The 27,002-nt window shown below is 39.2% G+C and overlaps 1 protein-coding gene across 1 annotated transcript in view; it reads left to right on the top strand.

Moving 5' to 3' along the window:
• Window positions 1–13,104, top strand: part of Atp6v0d2 (ATPase H+ transporting V0 subunit d2) — a 33,235-nt gene extending 20,131 nt beyond the window's left edge. Inside the window, exons 3-8 of the mRNA XM_038347073.2 lie at window positions 396–574; window positions 4,153–4,232; window positions 5,468–5,545; window positions 9,687–9,863; window positions 11,177–11,251; window positions 12,773–13,104. Of these exons, the coding sequence (XP_038203001.2) occupies window positions 396–574; window positions 4,153–4,232; window positions 5,468–5,545; window positions 9,687–9,863; window positions 11,177–11,251; window positions 12,773–12,934 (751 nt within the window). The 3' untranslated portion in view covers window positions 12,935–13,104. The remainder of the gene's footprint in view (window positions 1–395; window positions 575–4,152; window positions 4,233–5,467; window positions 5,546–9,686; window positions 9,864–11,176; window positions 11,252–12,772) is intronic.
• Window positions 13,105–27,002: the final 13,898 nt, after the last annotated feature.

Here is a 27,002-nt window from a genome sequence, read left to right as displayed (position 1 = left end):
ACACTCTATATATGTATGTATTTACCTTTTCTTCCATTTTAATATTAAACACATAGACCATAACATTCCCTATAGTTGAAGCATTCAGCATTCACCAATATCCTTAATACCCAAGCTCCTCCCTTTATCTATAATGACCTACCATGGCAATCTTGGGCCTACCCCAGTGATCCAGACTTTATGTGCATATGTTGTCTCAGATGTTCTTCCTTCTACCTTGAAAACCTCTCTCTTCCAGGACTCAGAGCTTTATGTCAAAAACTCCACTCATTCTTCAACCTTGAGTTTGAATGTCATTTCCCAGGAAGTCTGACCTGTGGACTTTTTCAGGGCCCAACTACAAAATCACCACACTACCCAGTTAATTGTTCTCTAATGCTTGGGTATTATTCCAGATGCAGCTATATGATAGACAATGTAATTCTGCTCATGAATGGGGCATTGCAAAAGAAGTCTGTGAAAGAAGTTCTAGCCAAGTGTCACCCATTGGGCCGTTTCACAGAGATGGAAGCAGTCAACATTGCAGAAACAACCTCAGATCTTTTCAAGGCTGTGCTGGTTGAAACACCATTAGGTATGGAAACTTATTTTTTGTTTTTATTTGTTTTTCTTTTGTATTTTAATTTTCTTATTCATTTTACACACCAGTCACAAGTGCCCTTCCTATCCCTCCTCCTGTTCCCCCACCCTGCCTTCCCCCACTGACTCCTGTAAAAGGGTAAGGCCTTTCATGAGGAGTCCACAAAGCCTGGTTACATTCAGTTGAGTCAGGACCAAGCTACACTACTGTCTCCCTCATGCAGAGGGCCTAGTTTGGTCCCATGCAGACTCCACAGCTGTCCATCTAGAGTCCATGAGTTGCCTCAAGATTGGTTCAGTTCTCTATAGATTTCCTCATTTGATCTTGACACCAACCCCTTGCTCATATACTCCCTCCTCCATCTGTTAAACTGGACTCCTAGAGCTTGGCCTGGTGCTTGGCTGTGGATCACTGCATCTGCTTCCATCAGTTACTGGATGAAGGTTCTATGATTACGGTTAGGGTAGTCACCATTCTGATTACAGGGGAAGGCCAGTTCAGGCACCCTCTCTACTATTGCTAGGAATCTTAGTTGGGGTCATCCTTGTGGGTTCCTGGGAGTTTCCCTTGTACCAGGTTTCTCCCTAGCCACATAATAGCTCTCTGTCAAGATATCTCTTTCATTGTTTTCCCCCTCTGTCCTTTCCCCATCCAATTCCCCCATGCTCTCATGCCCTTTTCCTCCTCTTTACTATCCCACCCCCTGCCTTCAGTTTACCCAGGAGATCTCATCTATTTCTCCTTCCCAGGGTTATCCATACATCCCTCTTAGGGGCCTCCTTGTTACCTAGTTTCTCTAGTACTGTGGGTTGTAGTCTGGTTATCCTTTGCTTTACATCTAGTATGGATACTTATTTGTAAAATGGCCAGCGCATGTTAGCATAGTCATCAGAAAATGCACCTTCAATATGAAACATTTTTATGAAAGTAGTTTATACTATACAGGTTCATAGTTGCTGACAGGATGTCTGAGCTGGGCATGGTGGCACATACATGGTGACTAAAGAAAGAGGTTGACAAACCTGAGGTCAGTTTGGTTACACAGAGAGACCCTACTTCATAAAAACAGACAATATCAAAGAATCATCTAGGCCTAGGGAGATGGCTCAGTTGGTAAAGCACTTTTCTTACAAGCATAAGGACTTGAGTTTGTTCCACAGAATCTTGTAAGGAAAAACCTAAGTATTGTCGCACATTTGTCTAATCCCAGCACTAGATAGGACTTGCAGGACCTCTAGCTGAGCCTATTTGGCAAGCTCCAGGCCATGGAGGGAGATCCTATCTCAAGACACGAGGTGGGTGCCTCTTAAGGAATGATACCTTAGGTGTCCTCTGTCTTCTACTTGTGCATACACACACACTCACACACGTGTGTGTGGACATCCATGTACATAGGGATATGTATACAAATATACACATACACAGAAAAACCATCTAACCTTGCTTTCTCATCTTTCATGTGAAGCAATCTGGTCTCAGTCATTTATAAGCCATTCAAATTAAGGAAGGGACTAGAGCTCATATCCCAACCACCAAATCCATATGCTTTCTACCAGGATATAGCAATTAAGTGATAAACTTGTACATTCTTAAACTATGTGTTCCCTTTCCGTTTTCCTTATCATTTCATATTAAACTCTTATTTAATTCGGGTCATATCTAGGGACCATTTTGTTTAAAGAAGTTTATGAATGTCTTTGCTATGAGCTAGTTGAAAGCCTCTATTAACTTACCTAGATCAATTATGAAATGACTTAATTTTATTATAACTTACCACCAATAAAAATGTCATTGTTCAAAATGTTAATGGGAAAAATTTCAAGCATTATTACCGTCAGAATTCTAGATGGTAGCAATTCATTGTTGACTATAAGCAAAATAGCTTTCATTTTAAATTGGGGACCAGGAGCTGGAGAGATGTTTCAGTGGTTAAGAGCACTAGCAGCTGCTTTGGAGGACCTGGGTTCAATACCTAGAACTCACATGGTGTGTTCCAGAGAACACAACAACCTCTTCTAGTATCTGCAGGTACTGGGAATACTTGTGGTGCAGACATACATCAAGTAAAACACTCATGCATATAAAAATATTTTTTTCATTTTTTTTATTAAAAATTTGCATCTCCTCCCTTCTTCCCACTTGCCTCCCCTCCCCTCCACCCATACCTCCACTCCCACCCTCTCCAGGCCAAAGAGCCATCAGGGTTCCCTACACTATGTTAAGTCCAAGGTCCTCTCAACTCCCCCCAGGTCCAGGAAGGTGAGCATCCAAACTGACAAGGCTCACACAGAGCTTGTCCATGCCGTAGAATCAAAGCCCATCGCCATTGTCCTTGGCTTCTCAGTCAGCCTCCACCATCAGCCACATTCAAAGAGTCCAGTTTGATCGCATGTTCCATCAGTCCCATTCTAACTGGTCTTGGTGATCTCCCGTTAGTTCTGTCCCACCATCTCAGTGGGTGAACGCAGAAGAAAGGGTGCCTGAACTGGCCTTGTCCTATAGCCACACTGATGATTATCTTCCATATTACCATAGAACCTTCATCTGGTGATGGATGGAGATAGAGACAGAGACCCACATTGGAGCACTGGACTGAGCTCCCAAGGTCCTGATGAGGAGCAGAAGGAGGGAGAACATGAGAAAGAAAGTCAGGACCATGAGGGGTGCGTTCACCCACTGAGACGGTGGGACAGAACTAAAAATTAAAATAATTTGGGGGGCATAGGGTATTTTGCATGCTAAGAATATGCTCTACCCATGGGCCCACACTCTGAGCCAAAATAGTTACGCTTCAAACAGATATTGTAAAAAAAGACAAGGGTGTGCTAGGTCACGTTTAAGTATCTGTGGCTTAGCTAGTGCAGCCTGGCGGAAACAAGGTGAGTCTGGAATGAGTGAGCTGTGAATCTGAAGCCAGACTTTGCAAGGTCCCAGTATAATGACTTGGGCAATTTAGTTTATCCCCAATTTCCTCATTTCAAATCCTAACAGTTTTTTAATATTTATTTATTATGTATACAATATTCTGTCTGTGTGTATGCCTGCAGGCCAGAAGAGGGCACCAGACCCCATTACAGGTGGTTGTGAGCCACCATGTGGTTGCTGGGAATTGAACTCAGGACCTTTGGAAGAACAGGAAATGCTCTTAACCTCTGAGCCATCTCTCCAGCCCAACCCTAACAGTTTTGAAAATGAATTTAAACATAATTTTAGTAAAACAATGTGCCTGGTATAAATTTGGTTGCAGGTGGTAAATATTACTATAAGGTTGTGTTAGGGTATAAGGAAGGAATTGCAAAGAGTAAGCAAGTCTTAAATGACTGTTTCCAAGGTTGTGAAAATTAAATAAGTTAATGTGTATCCATTGTTTGGTACAACATGTAGTGCCTAAGGTTCACACATGGTAATTGCTTAATGAATAACAAGTTCTATCATCCTTATCAATATTTGCCTTACCCAGTGTGGACTGCTACTCCACAGAGTTCTCATTAGCAGTGAGCACACATGGTGGCACTATACTTATTTCCTACACTTTCTAGTCTGGCTTGTGATTCATATTCTTTTGCTTTCAGCTCCATTCTTCCAAAACTGTATGTCTGAAAATACTCTCGATGAACTGAATATTGAATTACTGCGTAATAAACTATACAAGGTAATTGTTCTCCCAGATGTATTTTTCTTGATTACACAATATAATATATTGGAGTTCTTTATTATCAAAGTTACCTTGCCCATTGGCCAGCTTCTGCAATTATGAAGTGATGCATATTTGGAACATAGTCTTTATTGTTTGGGCTCATTTGAGCTATATGCATGCATGTCAGTTTATTCTATCCTTTGCTCGAGGTACAATGCCTGAAATGCAAAATGTGTTGGTTAGATGATGTAGTTAGGCAGATAAATTTGTGGGAAAACCATATCATAGGCAAGCAGCATAGACAATAGACATTCTCTTTTATAGTATCCATCTTTGCTGTAGATCTTGTTATAAAACTTTGAATCTTAAAATTAATCTGTCAATGTAATTTTAAACCTATGCCAGCATTACCAACTGGTTGACACAATGTCATATGTGCCACTGCATGATTGGCAGAATGTCTGAATTCTGTTGCCACCATTAGCATAGACTATGTACTATAGCGCAAGAAAAGTCTTCCAGTGGACACTCTCATAAAGTATATTAATATATACCACTGTGGTATATAAGTAGTGTATTAAGCTCAAATACATAGTTCTTTCAAAAGAATTTCATTATAGGCCTTTTTTTGTTTTATAAAGAGACACTTGAAAGGAGGCACTCCTGAGATGTAACTAAGAGAACATAGTGTTCTAAGCCATTCATGGGACTTAACTCGCTCAGTCTAGTAGCAAAGCTGTGATTTGTGCAATTGTTGTTCCTCTTATAAACATGAGAGATGAAGAGACAGGAGGTTTCTTTGGCAGAAGGAACTTACTATTGAGTTAGTTAAGTATTAGAGCTGGAATACAAACCCAGGCAGTCTAACCTGACAACCTAGGCTCTGCTTTTCAACATATTCACATAGTCAAAACCAACATGTCTTATGAAATTTAATATCAGAGTTACTATATCATTTGCAGAGTTCAGCAAAGTGCTTGGCACTCTTGTTGGAATAGCTGGAGTGAACTACAGAAATGCCTGTTAGGTAATCAGACACTGTAATAAGTGCAATTTTGTTCTTTTATTGAGTTCTCATTAGTCTGGGTCACAGGTATACTAAATCTCTATTAAATTTACTATGGAATATCTCCTATGTTAGAAACAATTCAGTTTCCACTAGAGCATTTCATATGCTATGAAAAGATGACCTGGATATTTCTAGAAGGAAATTATTCATTTCATGGTTTATAATCCTCTTTCTTTCTAAGTCTTACCTTGAGGCATTCTACAAATTCTGCAAGGATCATGGTGATGTCACAGCAGAAATTATGTGCCCCATTCTTGAGGTAAGAAGGACGCTTTGGCTCTGTTTTTGCCAAATGAGTCTGCATACTTGTCCTTACTTTAACCCTGTTGTATTTCTTTATCTCAGAAGTTATCTGAAAATTCAATAAGCAACATCATTTGATGTCTTAAGGGAGTGTTTTCTTGAGATTGTGCTCAGTGGTTGAACACTTACCTAAAATATATGGGTCTTTGGATTCATCTCTGCCAATGCAAAACTCAATCAGACAAAATTACTTTAAATGTGTGGTTATGATTCCTGTTGACAGATATGTAGAAAGTAGGTTATAATTCATTAAACATTTTATATTACTAACAACTGCTAGGTTATGAATATTTTCATAATATCCACTCAAACTCTCTCCAATGAAGGAACATTGAACAGCAGGAATATCCTGCAGGTTGGACCCACAGTCCATTATAGCTCCATTCATGACATAATCCTTATAAAAGCCTAAAACTAAGGCTACCGAAGCAGTTCTCCACCATTCCAGCTTTGAGCAGAAAGAATATAGTTCAAATTGCACCAAGAACAGGAATTTGATTATGTATGGGACACTACATCACTGTCTTCTCTGGAGCTAATGTCAAGACTCTTTTTTAAATTTTCTCTTTATCGCCGGGCGGTGGTGGCATACGCCTTTAATCCCAGCACTCGGGAGGCAGAGGCAGGCGGATCTCTGAGTTCGAGGCCAGCCTGGTCTACAAGAGCTAGTTCCAGGACAGGCTCTAGAAACTACAGGGAAACCTTGTCTCGAAAAACCAAAAAAAAAATTTCTCTTTATCACCACAGAACACACCCATGCTCAGAGGTCCTCTTGACAGAAGATTGACTCATAGGTGCATGGGAGATTGGGGTGGACATAAAGAGAGGCTGGAGTTCACCCCAGGGCACAGATTCCACTTAGTGTTTAACATGCATCCCTCAGTGGCTTTCCAAGACTCTTGAAAAATAAAAGGAATCTGTGTCAGACTGTGCTTAGGAGTGATCAAAACAATATATTTAAACATTTTAAATTAGAGTGGAGTTCACTATAAGGGTACACATAATACCAAGAGCCTTCAGACAAAAGGAACAAAGAACATTAAAGCATAAAATGAATTCATAAGAAGACATATCAAGTAGATGGATACAGAAGCACTTGTTATGATAAAGAGAGCTTTTGATGGGAATGCTTCTTCCCCCTAAGTGCAGGGAGTGTTCCAGTATGCAGACCTATGGAATGGAACTTGTGCTTACAAGCTAAGGAATAAACTATAAGGAATAAACTTTGTTTTTACAAAGGCAAGGCATGGGAAATGAATGGATTATTTGGATAATCCATTACAGTCATTTAGAGTCATCTGTCCTTAGCCTGGCATGTGAAGTGCTTCCTTGTGTCTCCCCATCTACTTGTCTATCCAGTTTTACAGTAGTTTCTTTAGGTGTTTAAGGTGTAACCATCCTCCAAATACATCATGTGTTTCCTACTGCAACAACCTCCTCTGGCATGCCCTCTGCTGTCTTGATGTCTGCAATGCTGCCTACCATGTCATATTCCCCTTCTTAAAATTCTAACATCTTAGCCGGGCGGTGGTGGTGCACGCCTTTAATCCCAGCACTCGGAAGGCAGAGGCAGGCGTATCTCTGTGAGTTCAAGGCCAGCCTGGTCTACAAGAGCTAGTTCCAGGACAGGCTTTAAAAAAAAAAGCTGCAGAGAAACCCTGTCTCGAAAAACCAGAAAAAGAAAAAAGAAAAAAAAATTCTAACATCTTACAACTAGAAAATACCAAAGAATATCTGGCACAACTATCTACATGTTACTTATCCTACTCTATCTTTCATTTCAAGGATTCTTATTGCCATGAACAATCCACTTGCAGTTCTTCTCTTACCCCTGGAAGTTCTAAAATGATTTACAGGATTGGCTATATGCAGGAGCCAGAATGTAATTGCCTTTGCTTCCAAATAAGACTACCCTGCTTCTGACCCACCCATAAGTCCCATGAGAGCAATCAAAAGGACCAGTGGAAATGCACTCTCTCCTGATGATAAGGAACACCTGTTCTAACAAAAGCGTTCCAGTAGAAGTGTTGCAAGCCCAGCTTTGTTATTAGCTAGTAAGTGTGGAAAGTGATGAAGGAGAGCTCCAGGTCGTTCTTTCCAACTTTCTTGTGCTGGTGAACAGCCTTGGAGTCTTCTTAAAAGGCAGAGTGTGGTTCAGTAGGTTTAACTATAGACTGTGGTTTGAGAGTCTGCATTTTTAACTTTCACTGACGTCAAAGCTACTGAGTCACAACTTTAAGTAGCACCACTGTAGGAAATATTGTAGAGAATTCAAAAGTGATGAAATCAGTAAGGCTGTTCTGTTAGATTCAGTTAGAATCCTCTGTGTGACTAGCATTGACTCCAAAAATGAACAGCAAATAAAAAAGACAGGGCTCTTCCAAGAATTAAGAGTAGGAAAAGAAAAAGTACAGAGATAGATGTTAGAATGACATAGTAAGAATAAAGTACTTCAAGGACCTGGGGCAGAATTCCTGAGCCCACCAATATTTAGGATAAGAAGAAGAGGGTTCCCTTGAGGGAGAGAAAAGGGGCCTAAAAGGAAAGATGTAAGAATTAGTAGATGGGGAGGAACGTGGTGAAATGCTTTCCTCTGGACATGACGTAGCTATTACATACACAACTCACAGCAGCTGTGGTTACCTATGTGTAACCTGCATGGCACCATCTCAGCTTCCAATCCCAGGGTAAAGCAGAGAAGAGTACCTGAGGCCCAACACCTGCTGAAGAGCTATTGGTGGCTGCTGGAGAAGGGATAATTACTTTTCTATAGAGATGTGGTATGGTAGGAATGGGTGAATTTGGTGAATGACCTCATACCCATTCATATATGGGAAGCACAAACTCAATGGGTTAAAGGTAAATATATGTTTATATATGTATATAGATATATAAGGAATATTTACAGATATATTTTTCAGGATAAAAGAGAATAAAGGATGACGGACTATTTAATGTGGATATAAGGAAAACTGAGAGATAGCAGAAACATGGAAAACAAAGGAATAGGAATGAAATCTCAAAAAAGATAGCATGGTTATTGGAAATAGGATTGATGGAGTAGGAGCTCAGCAGTCTATGGTGTTCAGCACTGGTCATTAGTACACACTGACCTATTTAAGGATCGTGAAGAATAAGACCTTACAAGGAAGATAAGTCACCCCAAGCTGCATGATTCTTAGCTACAGAGATTCTTAAAATCAGAGGTCGGTCATTTAATGGTAGGTCATTAAACATACACACACACACACACACACACACACACACACACACAACCCAAACCATGAATAAAGATGGTCTGTAGTATGACATTTAATTCTATAAAATAGGGCTAGGGATGTGGCTCAGTGGTAGAGCTGGTGTGACATGCATGAGGTCCTGGATTGGATGAAAGGGCCCTGCCAAGGTATGCCAGCCACTAAGAGAACAAACACACCACATACAGCAGAGTTAATGCAAGAGGTTTATTGGGAGAAGGGGATGAGGACAGCAGAGTGTGGACATGAGAGAGACAGGCAGATAGAGAGGCAAAAGAGCACAAACAGAGAACTGTGACAGAGGGACACTTTAAGGGGTACATGGGTCGCATAACTGAGGCAGCTTGGCCATCTTGGCAGGAACTAACGTTGCTTCCTCAGCATCGCAAACAATAACACCAACAATAATGACAGTAACAGTTAAAAGGGGTTAGTAACATGTAGTGTTGCACATTTTTGTTGTTCAAACACCTTGACAGACACGTTTACTTGCATTGCCTTATTCTGTCCCTGTGTGCACTTTAGTGGTATTCTTACCACCTTTACAGAAAGCACATTCATTACTCTGTGACCTACGTGAGCATAACATGTAAGTGACTTGTTGTAGGGAGCCTGGAAAATTAGGCTTGGTGGGGTTTCAAGAGTCATAGGCCATTACAGGGCTGGGCAATCTCTCCAAGCAAATTACACCTTTTCAAGGGGATCTAAAGGGACATAAGTAAGACATGCCTACTTTGTAAGTAAACATGGAAAGCAGATCACTTCAGAGATGCAATTCTGCATGTAGCATGTGGTGTAAAAGATTATTGGATTTGCTGTTTTCATGCCTTTAACTTTCAGTTTGAAGCCGACAGGCGTGCTTTTATCATTACTCTGAACTCATTTGGCACTGAATTGAGCAAAGAAGACAGGGAAACCCTCTTCCCCACCTGTGGCAAGCTCTATCCTGAGGGACTGCACTTGTTAGCTCAAGCTGAAGACTTTGAACAGATGAAGAGAGTAGCTGATAATTATGGAGTAAGTGATTTCCCCAGCACACTGAGTGTCTTGCATTACTTCAGCATGGGCCCTTTAGAAGCTCACACATCCATTTAGACACCTCATCCAAACTGATATACAGATGGCAGCAAGCAGTGCCTCTTTCTGTAATTATGCCTCCCAGAGAAACACTTCAAGTTTCTAGGCCAAGCTGGCTGGCATCTTTTAAGATCCTGCCAAAAAAGCCCTTGTTTAAATCTCCCAGGAGTGGTTATCTACTGAGTACATCTTGAAATACCTTATAAAGCAACTTCCCCAAGAGGCTGGGACAAATTCCTGGAAGTGAGAGCTCATGTCAAAGTTACATCAAACAGCCTGACCTCAATCTTTCTTTGAAATACCCACTGGAAGAAAAATATAAGATCTCCTGAGTCAATTGGGAGCATGGGGATCATGGAAGAGGGTAGAAGGAGAGTGGGGAGAAAAGGGAGTGGAGAAAAATAAATAGTTCAATAAAAAATTTTTAAAAATATATCCACTGGGAAAGCAGAGTTAGTACAGAACATCTATAGGGACTACAGGAGAACATGGGATATGTATGGGTTTTCCCAACCCCTTTGCTGAGTGGCAGAAACAGAGAGGAAGGGAACTACTCACTGGCTTTCCCTCCTTCTGTCCTCAGCACTCTAAGACAGGCTGGAGTTCCTCACACATGGCTATTCTTCTTCCCCAGATTCACTTCCTCATCTTTGTGGGTAGTCACATGTATATCCTGCAGTTCATTTCCTCAGCTTAAGAGTGACCCTGGTGTTTCCTTGTAGGTTTCCAAATCCTTCCAGTAAAACAGCCAGCAAACAGTATCTATAAACCTCCTTAGTCTTTCATCTAGGATTGTGGGCAACACTTTAGTATAATGTTAAAATTTGAGCTTCTCCCTAGTTTTCACTCTTTCTGTACTTGAAATTCCATGAGATGTATCAGGTGTCATTTCAAGGACTCACAAACCTATACTAATCAAATTGCAAGGGTTCACTAAGCCCAGTGTTTTTATGTGTGAAAATGACAATGTACATCAGGAAAAATATGGCGTTTTCCTTGTACTTGTAGCCCATTTAGATCACATGTGAGAAAGTAAGAAATTTGTTCACCTCTTTGTTTGTTTGGATTTGTTTGGAGGATAAGGGTGTCAAGAAGTGAAAGGGCATTCAGGCCCTCTGTACAAATTTACTTTAAAGGACACACACACACACACACACACACACCAATATCTATATTTCTAAGAAAATGCATTTATATGAATTTATAAGAGATGAAATATCCTTTACATTTAAATTCTTGTCTTTGTTTTTAAGGTTTACAAGCCTTTGTTTGAGGCTGTAGGTGGCCCTGGGGGAAAGACACTGGAAGATGTTTTCTATGAGCGAGAGGTATGGCAGAAGTGGAAATATTATGGTTTATATGCTTTTGTTGTTATCATGGGCTTTAAATGTTCTTTCGCTTGGATATATATATATATATACTTATATATATTTATATATATATATTTCTTCAGGACAACTGATGCTTTTCAGTTAACATTGTTTAGTGTTACTTCCTCAGAGGGTCAGACCCCTGCAGCTTGTATATAGTCTCACATAAATTGTCCTGTGCAGAATGTGTGTTTAGTGAAAGCTTTAGAAGAAGTAGCTTTTCCATAGTTGTTATTACAAAAGGAAAGCAAGAGTATCCTCACAGAAACTTACTTGGTTTTCCCACACGCCCTAATCCATGTCACCTGCAGGAAGGGCTTACTCTTTGTTAAAATGCAGGCACAACTAAACCTAAGTGGGAACTATTCATATGGAAAGCCAGAGCCTAAATTATTCTCTTTCTCTAAAAAGGGCAGATTGTTTAATCAGTTGTAGTCAGGTCTTAGCTACTGTCTATTTAATTAAGAAAATTCTGTTTTTTCCTAATCAAGTTTGTTTCCACAAATCTAGAGATTTTTTTCTAGTATATCTACTTGACAGAAACTATTGTCTCATGTAAACCATGACTGACATTAATAAAGAATCAGACTTCAGAGCTGGGATGTCACTGCATGCAGCATGGGAACTTTCCTGTACCTAGACATTGGGCATTTCCAACATCCCGCTTTCATAGAAAAAATGGAAACAAGGCAAATAATCCAACATATTAGGGATCTTAGAGAACTACACAGGCTGTGCCAGCATCACAAAGGGGAAGTCAAGGAAGCTTCTCTTGTCAGTGTCTGCTTACAGAACAGGGGCAGCCTCTGCATCTCACTGTGTTGCTTAGTTTGCAAAGCAGTAGAACAGACTGCCTCCCTCTCCTAATTTCTTTCCATCTTAATATCAAAATGGAGAAAAGTGAAAAACTGCAATTTGTAACTTAATTTTAGTTTTTAGGGAATTTAATTTTCTTTTGCTTGCTTAATTTTGCAGAACAAAGCAATGCAACTACACGAACTGTAGGTACAGAGCACCTAAAAAAAGCTGACAATGTCAGTCTGAATTCTAGAACACTGTCACACTGCCCTGAGAGGCAGACAGCCTTAACTGTCTCTTCAAATTTTTTGAAGTTGTGACCAAGAAGGACTATTTTACCTAAATTAGGTTAGCCCACCAACTGAAAGCCAGATAAAAAATAATAAAAAGTTAAACATGCATTCCCTAAACACACCTTTCTGCTATAAGTGCTATAATGTGAAGCCTGTCTTGTAAGTTCATAAATTTACTTTTTAAGTTGATACCTTCTACGTTTGTTCATGTGACACTTCATTCAGATGTGCTAAATCACCTCTGCACACACTATTGGTCTAATTTACACACTATTTAAGAATAAATAAGCACCATACAAGCAGAACTCATATCTAGTTTGTTTATTACTTCATAAATGTAGTGTGTCCTAGACAAACTGATGATCCATGTCACCTTTTCTTTCCTTAGGTGGAAATGAATGTTCTGGCATTCAACAGGCAATTCCACTATGGTGTGTTTTATGCATATGTAAAGTTGAAGGAGCAAGAGATAAGAAATATCGTGTGGATAGCAGAATGCATCTCACAGAGACATCGGACAAAAATCAACAGTTACATTCCAATTTTATAAACCAGTAACAAGACCTCAAATGCAGAAAATTATACATGTTGAAAAGAAGCTATTAAGGAAGAAAAAGTGATTGTGTCTTATGTTATCTAGATCATACAAAAGTAAGTCATATCTCCTTTCCATGAATTGTGTGTCTCCTGGAAGCCCAATAAACTGAACATGAAATCAAATAGTACCTTCTTATTTTCAGCTAATCTTAATCATTTTTTCATGTTTATATCTCATTGCTCACTGGTCCTACACATTCATTTTAATTGACTTGATAGCATTTTTCATACTCTCATTTAGTTATGTTAGAATCATACCTAAACAAATATTCCACTCTTCCTTTTCTATTCTTCTCCCCAAGCTCAAACACTGAGTGTCTGATCTACTGGTTAGCTGTTCACTTTCTCCATGCATTCACAAAAAATGCAAGGCTGTGTGTAGCCATCATACACTACGTTTGGTGAATAATGTTTTTTTTTACCCCCAAGGCACTAGGATTGATAAGCCCGGGAAAGACAGATTTCCAAGATGTTAGTGTTGCTAAATATGTTAATAAATTAGATTCTCTCTCTCTCTCTCTTTCTCTCTCTCTCTCTCTCTCACCCCCCCCCCCCCCCTCTCTCCCCCTCTCTCTCCCTTTCTCTCTCTGTCACACACACACAAACACATGCACACACATTATATACATATATACAGAAGAGAGACAGACAGAGACAGATCGATAAACAAAATATATACATATCTATGCCTGTGGTTCTGTCACACTTTATCTAAGAAGAAAATTCCACTAATTATATTTTGTTCTTTCAGAAGAAAAAAGTCACAGATTTAGTATGATTGTCTCATAAAGCCTGGAACCAGTGGAGAGAGCTGCTTAGAAAAAAAAGAAAATAGCAAAGTATGTCCTCAATCTTTCTATAAATAGCAAAAATGTTCTTAGATATAGTCTGTATTTACTATGCTTCAAGAATTAAACATGTGCAGTCAACAAGATGACTCAGCAGGTAAGGGAGCTTGCTGTCAGTCCTAACTACCTGAGTTCAATCCCTGGGAGTCACAAAGTAGAAGGAACTTAGTACTGCAAGATTACCTTTAACCTTTACATATGCAATACACACATACACACAAAAATTTTTAAATAAAATTTAAAGAAACTTACAGAGATAATTTGAACATTCTTTGTATAAGCATACTTAACAAAGAATATAACGACACTATCTAGAATGGAATGCATTTAAAAAGCACAACATTTTTCTGCAGAAAAAAATCATTTATAAGTATAAGGAAAAATAATGATTTATTGGACTGAGAAGAAAGTCAAGTGCCTACTTCCTGACTGTAGATGCAATGTGCCCAGGTGCTTCACGCTCATGCCACCACACCTTCTCAACAACGGTGCACTGTTCCCTCAGACCATGAGCCAAAATAAACCCTTCCCTCCTCTCTAAGTTCTTTCATTGAGTATTTTTGTGACAGCAATACAGCAAAGTAACTAGTACAGAAAACTGATACTAAAGTTGCTGAGATAAACTTTTATGTGTTTCATAGGCCTTTAAAGTTGGTTTTGTGAAAAATAAATCTGGGAAGTTATGGATTAGAACAGCCCTGGAATGTTTTAAGCAATGCTTAATAGACCATTCTGATATGAGTTTGAAAAAGCAGAATGCTAAGAGAAATCCAAACTGTAGAGTGACATCTCATGAGATTTCTGAAGCACTCTAGCAAGTACTCAGCTAGAAGACATTCGTGTGATATTCTGTTAAAGAATCTGGCTGTATTCTGCCTGTGTCATGAAAACTTGACAGAAGCTGAATTCAAAGGGAAGTGACCATTTATTTGGAGAAGAAATTTTAGGTATAACATGCAGACCATGTTATGGTTACTACTCATTGCTTTTATCAAAGTCTACAATGAAAGAAAGCAACAAGAACAGAAAGACATGAAAACATGCACTCAGGGCAAAAAGTAGTATGAACAAATTTGAAATAACAGACAAGGTAGGTGTATATTTGCTATATTTGCTAAAAAGATTAGCACTATTAAAGAGAGTCCTCTTGCTTTGCCCTGAGACAATGAAAAAGGTGCTCTGAGGGCATGACCCAACTGGTCAAAGGATCTCATTTGTGAAAATTAATTTGAAAGAAGAATGTTTGAGTTGGGAATGCCAGAAGTTCTGAAGGGACTCTATACTCAAAACCAATTCCCTGGGGAACTGTTTGAGTTTTCTTTTTGTTATTTTTGCTTTTTTTTTTTCAGGTTCAGTCTCAAAGGTACAGAGAGACTACTGCAACCAAGGGACAGAGATTGAGAGGCATGATACTTCTTAAGCTAGGAGAAATCAGTTTGCATGTATGAAATATGTAGAGTGATGGAGTCAGAGAGTCTTGCACCAAGGATCTAGAAACCTTCTAAGGCCAAGCAATACTTGACAGAATTATATTCCCCACAAGGAGGTCCTGAGAGACAACTGTGTGGAAGGAAGATAAAGGCCAAGCTGTGATGGGGGTTCTAGGATGTTGTAGACGCCAGGGATGTTATGGGATATCTATTGAAGTAAGTTATAGACACAGAGTAGAACCAGTTAGAGAGAGAGAGAGAGAGAGAGAGAGAGAGAGAGAGAGAGAGAGAGAGAGAGAGAGAGAGAGACTATAGGTGCTGAAGTCAGCAGAATGGGAGAAGCAAGAATGGCAAAGGCCATTGGAACCCAGATTATTCTATCATGAGCTCCAGATGCTGCATATGGGGAAATAGTGGTTGACATTTTCCTTTTTGGGTTTCAGTATTTCTTTTATATCCTCCTGTTCTTCATTTTTGAAATGGAAACACTTATTCTATACCATTAGATATTGGACATATGTAACCTATTGTTTTATTTTATTTTATAGGGGCTTATAGTTAGTAGATTGTCCCTCCTCCATGGCGGCTCTCCGTCTGCCCTCTTTCCAGCATTCAGTACTGTCTACTCCGCCTACCTAAGTGCTGCCCTATCAAAAGGCCAAGGCAGTTTCTTTATTTAACCAATGAAATTAACACATAGAGAGAAAAACCGCCTACACCAGAATACTACCAACTTTAATTATTCACTCCACAAATATTTGTGCATTTGCTGAGTATCAGGTCAGATGCCAAGTATAACTGAAAACTTCTAGTTCACAACAGAGTTTTCACTGCTCAACCATAATTTTATATGTGAGATGCTAGTTATAAATATGGTTTATTGAGATTTTAAGTTGTAAATGCTAATAATTGTGCTGCGACATAAATCTCTCCCACTCACCATTCATCTTGGTCATGGTTTTTATTAATAAGATAAACATTATGACCAAAGCAATTTTGAGAGCAAATATTTATCTCAACTTCCAGATAACAGTCCACCATTGAGGAAAGTCAGGGCAGGAACTCAGGCAAATCAGGAGCCTGGAGACAGGAGCTGATGCAGAGGCCATGGAGGAGTGCTGCTTACTGGCTTGCTCCTCATTGCTTGCTTTCTTATAGCATCCAGAACTACCTGTCCATGGGTGGTGCTGTTTGCCATGTTCTGGAGTCTCCCACATCAATCATTAAGAAAATGTCACATAGGCTTGTCTATGGACCAATCTGATGAAGATATTTTCTCAAGTAAGATTTCCTCTTCCCAGATGACCCTAGCTTGTATCAAGTTGACAAGATATTAACAGCAAACATATTATATAAAACCCACCATGCTCACAATTCTACTAACAAAAAATATTTTAATTTTTAAATTTTTTCTTTGTTTTTGTTTTATGTATATGGATACTTTCCCTGCATTTATGACTATGCGCTGTGTGTACAGTGGGTGCAAAGGACAGAAGGGATCATTAGAGCATCTGGAGCTGCAGTTATAGATGGTTGTGAGCCACCATGTGGGTGCTGGGAATCAAACTCAGGTCCTCTGCAAGAGCAGTCACTGCTGAGCCATCTTTCCAACCTCCAAAATATTTATTTCATCTAGAACCTAAATCCAATTCTTTACCATCTTTTGCCTAAGTTAGGGCCACAGAATTCTAGCTGTAACCTATTTTTTCTCTTTTTAACACATTGTTTTTTCTATACCTGATAGAGCTTTTAAAATCCAAAATTCTATCACTTCCTTATTTGAAATTCTTTCATAGCTTCCTATTTTATATTTCTCATGATGAACATGGCTGAGAATAGTCAAATCTTTGCCTGACTTGTTATTCTTTTCTCCACTTGGCTTCCCATATCCATACCTCCGCTCTTATTGTTTTTTTTCTGTTATTGCCAAACCCCTGAGCTCATTTTGTGACCATCATTCATGTTTTCTAATTATTATTTTTCTGTAAAAATTTCTTACCCCGGATTCTCCCTACTTTTAAGAGGTTTTTTGTTTTTGTTTGTGTGTGTTGTTTGTTTGATTGTTTGCGTGTGTGTATATGTGTGCAAATGCATGTGCATGGGTACATGGCTATACCTGCCATGGGAAGTATGTGACGGTCAGAACACAACTTTATGGAATTTTTTCTCTCATTCAAGCTTTACACAGATGCTAGCAATCAAACTCATCACCAAGTTTGTATAGCAAGCACCTTTATCTGCTGAACTGCCTCCCCAGTCCTCCCCTTAGGTTTTAGTGCCATTGCATTACTGTGCTGCCCAGCTCTAGAGGATACCATTCATATCTTTGGAATTGTGCAAGACTCAATTACATAACAACACTGCATAACACCCACTCAAATAATCCTTCAATTTTAAGTAAGCATGTTGTATTCACCTTTCTCGGAAAACTGTCTATGACTAATAATTTCAACCACAGTGTGTAAAAATTAACTTATGTTTTATGATGTTGGTGTTGCTTATCTAACTGTGTTCTTTGAGAGAAGAGAATTTATCTTCTAGATTACTACTGCATACTCAGTATTTGGCCCAGAACCTGGCATCTGGTGTATATATATATATATATATATATATATATATATATATATATGAACAATAAGCAGATTATTCCCACAATAAAGTTTAATTTAAATCATAGAAGAAAGGAAAAAAACACAGCTAGACAAATGAACTTATACATTACTGTTGACAAACATTTTGCTGCCCACATTTAGGGAAGGCAAACGAACTAAAACCCAGAGATTTCCACTTCCCTACTCAGTGCCGCCAGAGAAATATATCCTCAGGACCCCAGGGTGGTTTGCCACAGGACCCTGTTGTTTTCTTTACTGATTAATAACTGGGAATTTCTCACCACAATGTAAGCATCTACCATGTGTTTGTCAAGAGAACAAATTTCCATCAGCACCACAACTGACCACTGCATCAAGTGTCTCCTTAAGCATGGTATTCCCTGAGCAAGGGGGTTGAGGGGATAGCCAGGTACTGTGCATCTTCAGTGACATTTGACAATACCCTACCAGTTGGGATTTAATAGAAATAAGTGTTAGAACCTGTTCAACTAAGTAAAGCCTTATTCCCATGATCTACAAACACAAGTATCTGCAGAAGACATTTGAAAGAACAGAATGTAAATTCTTTGAGATTGCTTCATAACACCTCACCCCTCCTGCAAACGCCAATCCAAAGGGGACAAGGACACTGAATTCAGTTGTTTGCCTGTTCAAACACTCAACATCACCACAAAATTTACAGAACTCACTCAGCAACTGATGGGAAGAGATGCAGAGATCCAAAGCCAAACAGTAGACAGAGCCCAGAAGATGGGGATGAATGATTATGGGAGCCAGAGGAATCTAGGATACCAGGGAAACACGGGCCCACAGAATCAACTAAGCAGGACTCATAGTGGCTCACAGAGACTGAAGCAGCAATTATGGACCCTCTTAGGGAGACAGAGGGGGAACTGATGTGGGAAAGAGAGGAAGTGGGGGAATTGACTAGGAGGAATGGAGGAAGGGAAAGCAATGGTTAGATATAATGTATAAGAGAAAAATATAAGGCAAAGAAAAGAAAAAGCTTCACAGGATTCTAAAATATGTAAATAACTGGTTAACTCTTCCACTGATTGAGTTCATTTAAAGTGGGGAAGGGGAAGAGTGAATTATCAAGAAAGATTTACATTGCCTGCACTGTCTATTTATTTAGTGAATCATATTATCTCTCTTTCAAAGTGTTCCAGGCAAGCAGATTGGAGTAGAAGCTCTCAGTATTAACAATTAATGAATATATTAAGGATCAAGAGGCAGAAGATGTAGAAAAAAGAGAAAGATAGAAATTATTCCAAACATTTGCAAATGGCATTCAAGGTTAATTCCAAAGCCCTTGGCATTACTTAGCTCAATGTTTGTGCACCAACTCAAAGCCACAAACCTTTCCTCCCATAAAGAACAGATGTACAGACAAGATCCTCTTAAGCTAGAGGAATATATATCAAGATTTCCATAAATAAGTGTTCTTGGAGTCTCGTGTTTACTATGTACTGTTAATCTCTTTTGATTATTAGGTAGCATTTAATCTTTTTTATTTGTTTGTTGAGTGAACAAATTCCTATTTTGGACAATAGCTTTGCCAGCAACACAACTGACCACTGCCCTATGGAGGCAAAAGTGGGACTCAGGGTCTGCCTCAAGCACAGTATTTGCTGAGTAGGAAGGGTGGAATGGGTGTAAGAGCCAGATAACTGTGTGTCTGCAGTAACTTTTGAGATTATCCTGCCAATCAGGAATCCATATAAAGATTGCTAGCTAGAAGCAAACCAATGAACAGTTTTCTTCACTTAAATATAAAACTCTTGGGAAGGAGGGAAGGAAGTGGGCAGGTAGATTTCAATATGCACTCATTTAGGCATAGGTTAAGATTAAAAAACAATGTTCCAATATGAGCAGAAAGCCACATGGATGTAGCCCTGTGAACTCTATAATTGCTATTCTCTTTCAGGATAAGAAATATTTGAACTGTTTTCTCAATAGTGACCTAAGTATGTATAGCATCTTAGATTTCTAGCAGATCTGAATTAAATAATGTACTTAAAGGTTAGAATACTGCCTGTCATAAAATAGGCGCCCAATAAAAGACCTGTTTATACCCACTTGGGATAGTCTTGCATTACAATGACTTTTATATGTGACAAGTCCATTCATTCAGCTGAACACACCAAGAAAGGGAACATTACTTCTTTTCTGGTTTGTAACTCTATTAGTTCATAGCATGTCATTGCTTAAAGAATTATACCTACTTGTTAAGAAAAATGGTAAGCTTAATATTGATATTGTAAATAGACACAGATAATTGATATGTATAACTGATTGGTTGATTTATGACTGGAATTTTTTCAGTTTATCCCAAACTTACAGGTATTGCAGATTACTTCTAAACAGTGACAACTCTATCTTCCTTATTCACTTGCATCACATTGCCCTGTTCCCTTTGCATAATGATCTTTCGTGTCACCAGTAAAGACCTCCCTTCCCAAACACCCTGGGATTGTTTCTGAGCTCCTCTCACAAGTCCAGTTATTTATCTCCCAATTCTCTTTCCTCTTTACACTCCCAAGTCCTTTGTGATGCTATGCACTATCATGACAACTAAGCCCTTAGTTACATCTATCTGTCTTATTTCCTGGGACTCAAGGCTCTTTTTCTTTCACTCTTCCCTTCTAGGCCTCAAATAAATCTGATAGAATTTCAAATAAATATAGTGAATTCTCATAGAAATTTAAGAGTTTTGTTTATCTAAATTTATCTCTGTGTGTGTGTACATGCATGTGAGTGCCCACAGAGGTTAGAGACGGTGGGGGGGAGATTTTGGGGGCTGGGGTGGCAAGCAGTTGTGAGATGCCTGACATGGGTGCTGAGAACCAAATCTGTGTCTTCTGAAGACTAGTAAAGGCTTTGACCACTAAGTATCTCTCCAGTCTCTCTAATCAAAAGGTAAATGATTGCCTTATTACTTTCTTGAACACATACTAGATAAAACAACAACTAGTGTGACAGAATATCATTGGCCCTTGTTCCTTGCTCTGTCTCGGCCCATCCCAGACTTTCCACCCCCTCTCTCAGCCTATATAAGTTTCTGCATGATGCAACTAAACAAGATTCTGCTTTGACAGACTCCCAACTCAGTGGGTGTGTTTCTCCCTGATGGCCAGGAGGGGAGGGCTGGGTCATCCTTCACACTCAGCCCCAGGGAGAGTCTGGCAGGCCCAGCTCTACCCCCACTCTTTCTGCCAGAGAACCCTGCATAATACAATGAAAACACTCTAAGGAAGACATTTATCAGTGCAAGCTCCTATATTTAAGAAACAGGGATGTTTCCAATAAATAATAGTGTATAGTAGAGCCTTGAAAACACATGAGCAAACCAAATCCAAAATCAGTAAACAAAAAGAAATAATTAAGATCATGGCATAAGTCAATGAAATCAGAAAAAAAACTAAAAAGAATTAATGAAATAGAGTTGAGTCTTTGAAAAGATAAACAAGATTAATAAAATTAACTAAAACTTAAACTAATAAAATTAGATATGAAAAGGTTAATGTTATAACAGACATCAAAGAAACTTAGAAAAGTCTAGAACATATTTTATTTTGACTAATTTGGAAAAGTTAAAAGAGATAGATAATTTCTAGATGATTATGATCTACCAAATTTATACTGATACGAAATAAATAATTTAAATGGATCTATAAAAGTAACAAAATTAAAGCAATGATAAATAAAAATTCCTATCTAAAAATCCAGACCCAGACCCAAATAGATTCAAGCTCTATCAGACCCTTAAGGAATTTATCATCAAGGTTTCTCAGAGGCAGTCAGTGGAGACTATCTTCTGCCTCCTTATCCCAACTCCTACAAGAGTGGTGTGCACAGACAGCAAAGAGTACAATACAAACAAGAGCTATTTTATTTGTCAGTTCAGAATTGATGGGCTTTAAAGTGACAAAATAACAGAAAACAGACTGCCACACAAGATTTAAAAGAAACAGCAGTGAGATGCTTTCTGAGAAAGGGTTTCAACTTGAGAACTCTCGGGAGTTTTGAGGTGCTAACTGAGAGCTGTCCCTTTCAGGCCAGGATGGGAGCTTTCAGAGCAGCAGGTGTGATACTAACAGGGAAGTTGAAGATCTCATGAGCAGCAGGTCTTGAAAGCTGGGAGCAGCTGCAGGAATGAATCCCCTTTTGCAGCTAAGTACAGACTCTTAGAGGCCAAGGCAGGGAAGAATCCCTCTTCTGCATCCACTAGTGGAGTAGTGGTACAGGGAGCCTCTGGAGAGTCTGTCCCCATAGGTCTTCCCTCTCCAGTGAGTGAGTCACCTAAAGAGCCAGGCTCTAAAATCTTCAGGCTTCTCTGTTGTAAGAGGATCCCTTGTTTCCTGGCTGCTCAGCCCCCAAATAATCATGCAGAAACTATATTATTTAAATCACTGCTTGGTCCACTAGCCCTGGCTTCTTATTGGCTAACTCTTACATATTAATTTAACCCATATCCATTAATCACCATGAGGTCATGGCCTACCAGCAAAGTTTCAGCACATCTGTTCCCAGCAGCAACTCCATAGCTTCTCTCTGACTCTGCCTTTTTCCTCCTATTATTCCATTTAATTTTCCCTGCCTAGCTAAGTTCTGCCATGCTATAGGTCCAAAGCAGTTTCTTTATTCATTAAAGGTAATCACAGCATACAGAAGAGAATCCCACATTACTTCTCTCTCTGTGTGTGAGGACAGCAGGAGTCCCTTGAAGGTGGGCTCCTACTCAGAGCCAGGATTTAGGAGCCAGGCTCTGAAGTTGTCCCTTCTAGGCTTCCTTCATTGCCTCTTGCAGTTCTGGGTTTACTTGCTTAGAACGTCCAATTTTATACAGATGTTAGTTGGAACATAATTGGCTTAATGCAAGTGTGCAAAGGTGAAAAAAATAGAACCAATAGGAGGAGCTAGCAAACCTGGTTGGGGGAAGAGGAAGAATTCTGAGCCCACCAGAAGTTAACAATCCTGTATGCTAGTTTTCATCTCAGTCTGGCTCATTGATATTTTCCACATACTATTAAAGCTAGTTATTTTGTAATGTATTTGTAGACTGAAATCATGTCATGACTATTTATTTCCTTGAAACACCAAGTAGCACATAGTAGTATTCAATAGATGCTACTGGATATGTAAACAACTGGAGGAGAAAGTGATAAGTGGATGAGTCATTCTCCAGAATAATTGTTTAAAAAGTGCATCTGGGTGTACTTCCCACTTTTTCTTCTATGAGGTTCAGTGTGGGTGGCTTTATGTTGAGGTCGTTGATCCATTTGGACTTGAGTTTTGTGCATGGTGATAGATATGGCTAAAAGACACTTAAGAAAATGTTAAACATCTTTAGTCATCAGAGAAATACAAATCAAAAGATCTCTGAGATTCCATCTTACACCTGTCAGAATGGCCAAGATCAAAAACACTGATGACAAACTTATAATGGTGAGGTTGTGAGATAAAGGGAACACTTCTGCATTGCTGGTCGGAATGCAAGCAAAAGCTGGTACACGCCCTTTGGATGTCAGTGTGGTGATTTCTCAGAAAATGAGGAAACAACCTTTCTCAAGACCTGGTAATATCACTTTCGGGTATATATCCAAAGGATGCACAACTGTGCCACAAAAACATGTGCTCAACTATGTTCATAGTAACATTGTTTGTCATAACCATAACCTGGAAACAACCCAAATTCCCTTCGACTGAAGAATGGATAAGGAAAATGTGGTACATTTACACAATGGAGTACTACACAGCAGAAAAAATAATGACAACTTGAATTTTGCAGGAAAATGGATGGAGCTAGAAAACAAAATTTTGAATAAAGTAACCCAGACCCAGAAAGACAATTATCACATGTACTCACTTGTAAGTGATTTTTAAACAAAGCAAAGAAAACCAGCCCACAAATCACAATCCCAGAGAACCTAGACAACAATGAGAACTCTAAGAAAGACATACATGGATTTAATGGGTAGTAGAAAAAGACAAGATCTCCTGAATAAATATGGAGCATGGGGACCTTGGGAGAGGGTTGAAGAGGAAAGGGGAGGCAGGGAGGGGAGCAGAGAAAAATGTAGAGTTCGATAACATCAATTTAAAAATGTGCATCTGGGGAACAAGAGGTAACTAGATTGTGGTGGTTTGAACAGGAACAGCTTTCACAGGCTTATATATTTGATTGTTTGGTCATTAGGGAGTGGAGATACTTGACAGTGGAGATACTTGACTAGGAGGTGTGGCCTTGTTGGAGTATGTGTGACCTTGTTAGAGGAAGTAAGTATGTCACTGGGAGGTAGAAAATTAGATTTCAAGGGCTCATGCCAGACCAGACCAGACCCAGAGTCTCTCTCTCTCTCTCTCTCTCTCTCTCTCTCTCTCTCTCTCTCTCTCTCTCTCTCTCTCTCTCTCTCTGTCTGTCTGTCTTTCTGCTGCCTGCTGATAGGGATGTAGAACTCTTACCTACCTCTAAAGCACCATGTCTGCCTATGTGCTGCCATGTTTTGTGCCTTGCTTCCCACCATGATCATACTGGACTAAACCTCTGAAACCATAACCCAACCCCAATTAAATGTTTTCTTTTATAAGACTTGTGGTTATGGTGTCTCTTCAGAGCAACAGAAACCCTAAATAAGGCATAGACTAATACCTCCTTCTCTTCCTTCCACCCCTATACAAATTAGAGTTATCCTAGAGCCCACAGCATGGATTTTATAGAGTACAGAAGCTTACTATTTAAAGGTAACATTGGTTTGGGAAAAAAGGAAAATAGAAAAGATAATGCTCCTGCTTAGCAGCAGCAGCAGCAGCAGCAGCAGCAGCAGCAGCAGCAGCAGCAGCAGCAGCAGCAGCAGAAGAAGAAGAAGAAGAAGAAGAAGAAGAAGAAGAAGAAGAAGAAGAAGAAGAAGAAGAAGAAGAAGAAGAAGAAGAAGAAAAGAAGAAGAGGAGGAGGAGGAGGAGGAAGAGGAGAAGGAGGAGGAGGAGGAAGAGGAAGAGGAAGAGGAAGAAGGCAGCAACAACAAAATCTTTGGAATTCATTTATAGAAATGAAAACATCCCAGTGTTATTTAATAGCAGGAATTCACTATCTGTCAAAATTAATGTGTAGTTTTGCATGGTGAGCATATGTTCCCACCCCTAAGCACCATGGCCAATCAAGTATTAGGAGAAAGTTTTTGAAAATTTTAGTTATTTGATGTCCAGGCTTTTTATAACTCTGTGTGGGTAGTTGTGGAAAAGAATTTATGCTTAAAGTTCCTTTGTTCATAGTTGCTGTATTCTGGACATAGTTTGAGTATGTTTCTATTGTTAAATATTAAAAGGATAGACACTTGATTGGCCATGGTGCTTAGGGGTGGGAACATAAAATGGTGATTAGAATTAGATAGTTCATTGGGCTGTAAAACCTATGGTTCAATCCTGGTAGCTTTAGAGGAAGAGAGGTAAAGGAGGGAGGGAGGACATATCTGAATGCATAATGTTCTGTACTACCTGGAGCCCCTGCCAGTAAAAATACCATCACCAGATGTGGGCCCCTTTGAATTTTCAGAATTACAAGCTATAATAAACAAACTCTTTTTAAAAGAGAGCTTGCTTCAGGTATTTTATTATAGCAATAAAAAGTGGAATAACACAATGTCAATACAAGTTTATTTTATTCTACTTTGTGGTTAAAGTTCAAGGTGTTCACAGTAATATATGCACACTTCAGCTTCCAGCACTTGGCATGCGTAGTCAGAAGGATGGTGAGTTTGAAGGTAGCCTAGACTAAAAATTAAGACCCTGTTTTAGCAACACACATACACAATCTCAAATGAGCTTTAACATCTTACTAATTTTCTAATTAGCTATGATACAAGTACACTTTTTAATACATGTTCATTTTACATTTGAGTAAGAGTCACAGAAAGTTATGCCTTAATAGCAAAACACACCACTCCATTTTGGAAACATAATCATAAATAAGAAATAGACACATGTGCCACATATATTTTTTATGCTGTGACTGAGTCAGGTCTCAACTGGACTAAGAGTTTATTAGACAGGATTATTATTTCTTAGAAAACAGATTTCAAGGAAGGACTCCAACTGTTACCTTTAACACAGACAGAGAGAATTCCAGGTGGTGATGTTACAAGCAACTATATCAGATGGGGCAGTGAATTGCAACCTAGTTTAATACATACATACAAGCACACATTCATAAATACATATACACAAATTGTCAAATTTCAGACCAGGGAAGAAGACACTGTTGTTTATCAGAACAGGATGAATGAGTAATTGTTTTCTTGGACAGTTTCTTTTATTTCATATTTATTATTGTATAGTTTTGCTGTTTGTCTATTTTTGATGCAGAGAGGGAGACTGTGTAGACAAGGCAGTAGGGACAAGGTGGAAGCCGTGTCTCTGGGCAGAATGCACCATTGTGTTTAAACATTCTTGAAGTTGCAGATACATTTTTGCCCACTGCCACACATGCAGATGGGCCTGTTGCCTCAGAAGACCTGTCCTCATGTGACATCAGGTGCCTTGTGGTTTTCATTCCACCTTGTGGGCTTTTCAAGATGACTGTGGGAAGAAACTCCTTGAAAAGTGAGATTTGGACCATTGTGATTTGGTGGGATAAGATGGGGCATTTTAACCCTATGAATTATTTATCCATCTCATGAATATTTATAAAAACTTATTAAAAATCAACAACACATTGAATGAGAGTCGGGAGAGTGGGCACACCCTTGCCTTATGTGATATGATCCTGGGCAACATAGAAAGGCCTTGTCTCAAAAGGAAAGAGTGAGGGAGATAGATGGGTGTGGGGGAGGGAGAAAATGGAGGAATTCCTGGTACATGCTACAGTGCAAATGAATGTCCAAGGCCCTTGGGACTCAGTGACTGTTCCTCTTCAATAGCATTGTTCCATGAACAGCTGTCCCCCTCAATGAGAGAAATATACCCACAATCTTTCAACGGTTTTTCTAAAGAGCAATGAAAGGAGCTACAGTGCTAATTCCTTTGAAGCCATATCTCTAAGAGTCAGCCTTTAGATCAAAGTATTTAAACATAACTTCTTTCTTTTTTTTGAAGTTTTGTAATTATATTTATGTACAGAAAACTCAGCAGTACAT

Source organism: Arvicola amphibius, chromosome 11 (genome assembly GCF_903992535.2).
Source record: "Arvicola amphibius chromosome 11, mArvAmp1.2, whole genome shotgun sequence".
NCBI lineage: Eukaryota > Metazoa > Chordata > Mammalia > Rodentia > Cricetidae > Arvicola > Arvicola amphibius.
This window is presented reverse-complemented; position numbering and strand designations above follow the sequence as displayed.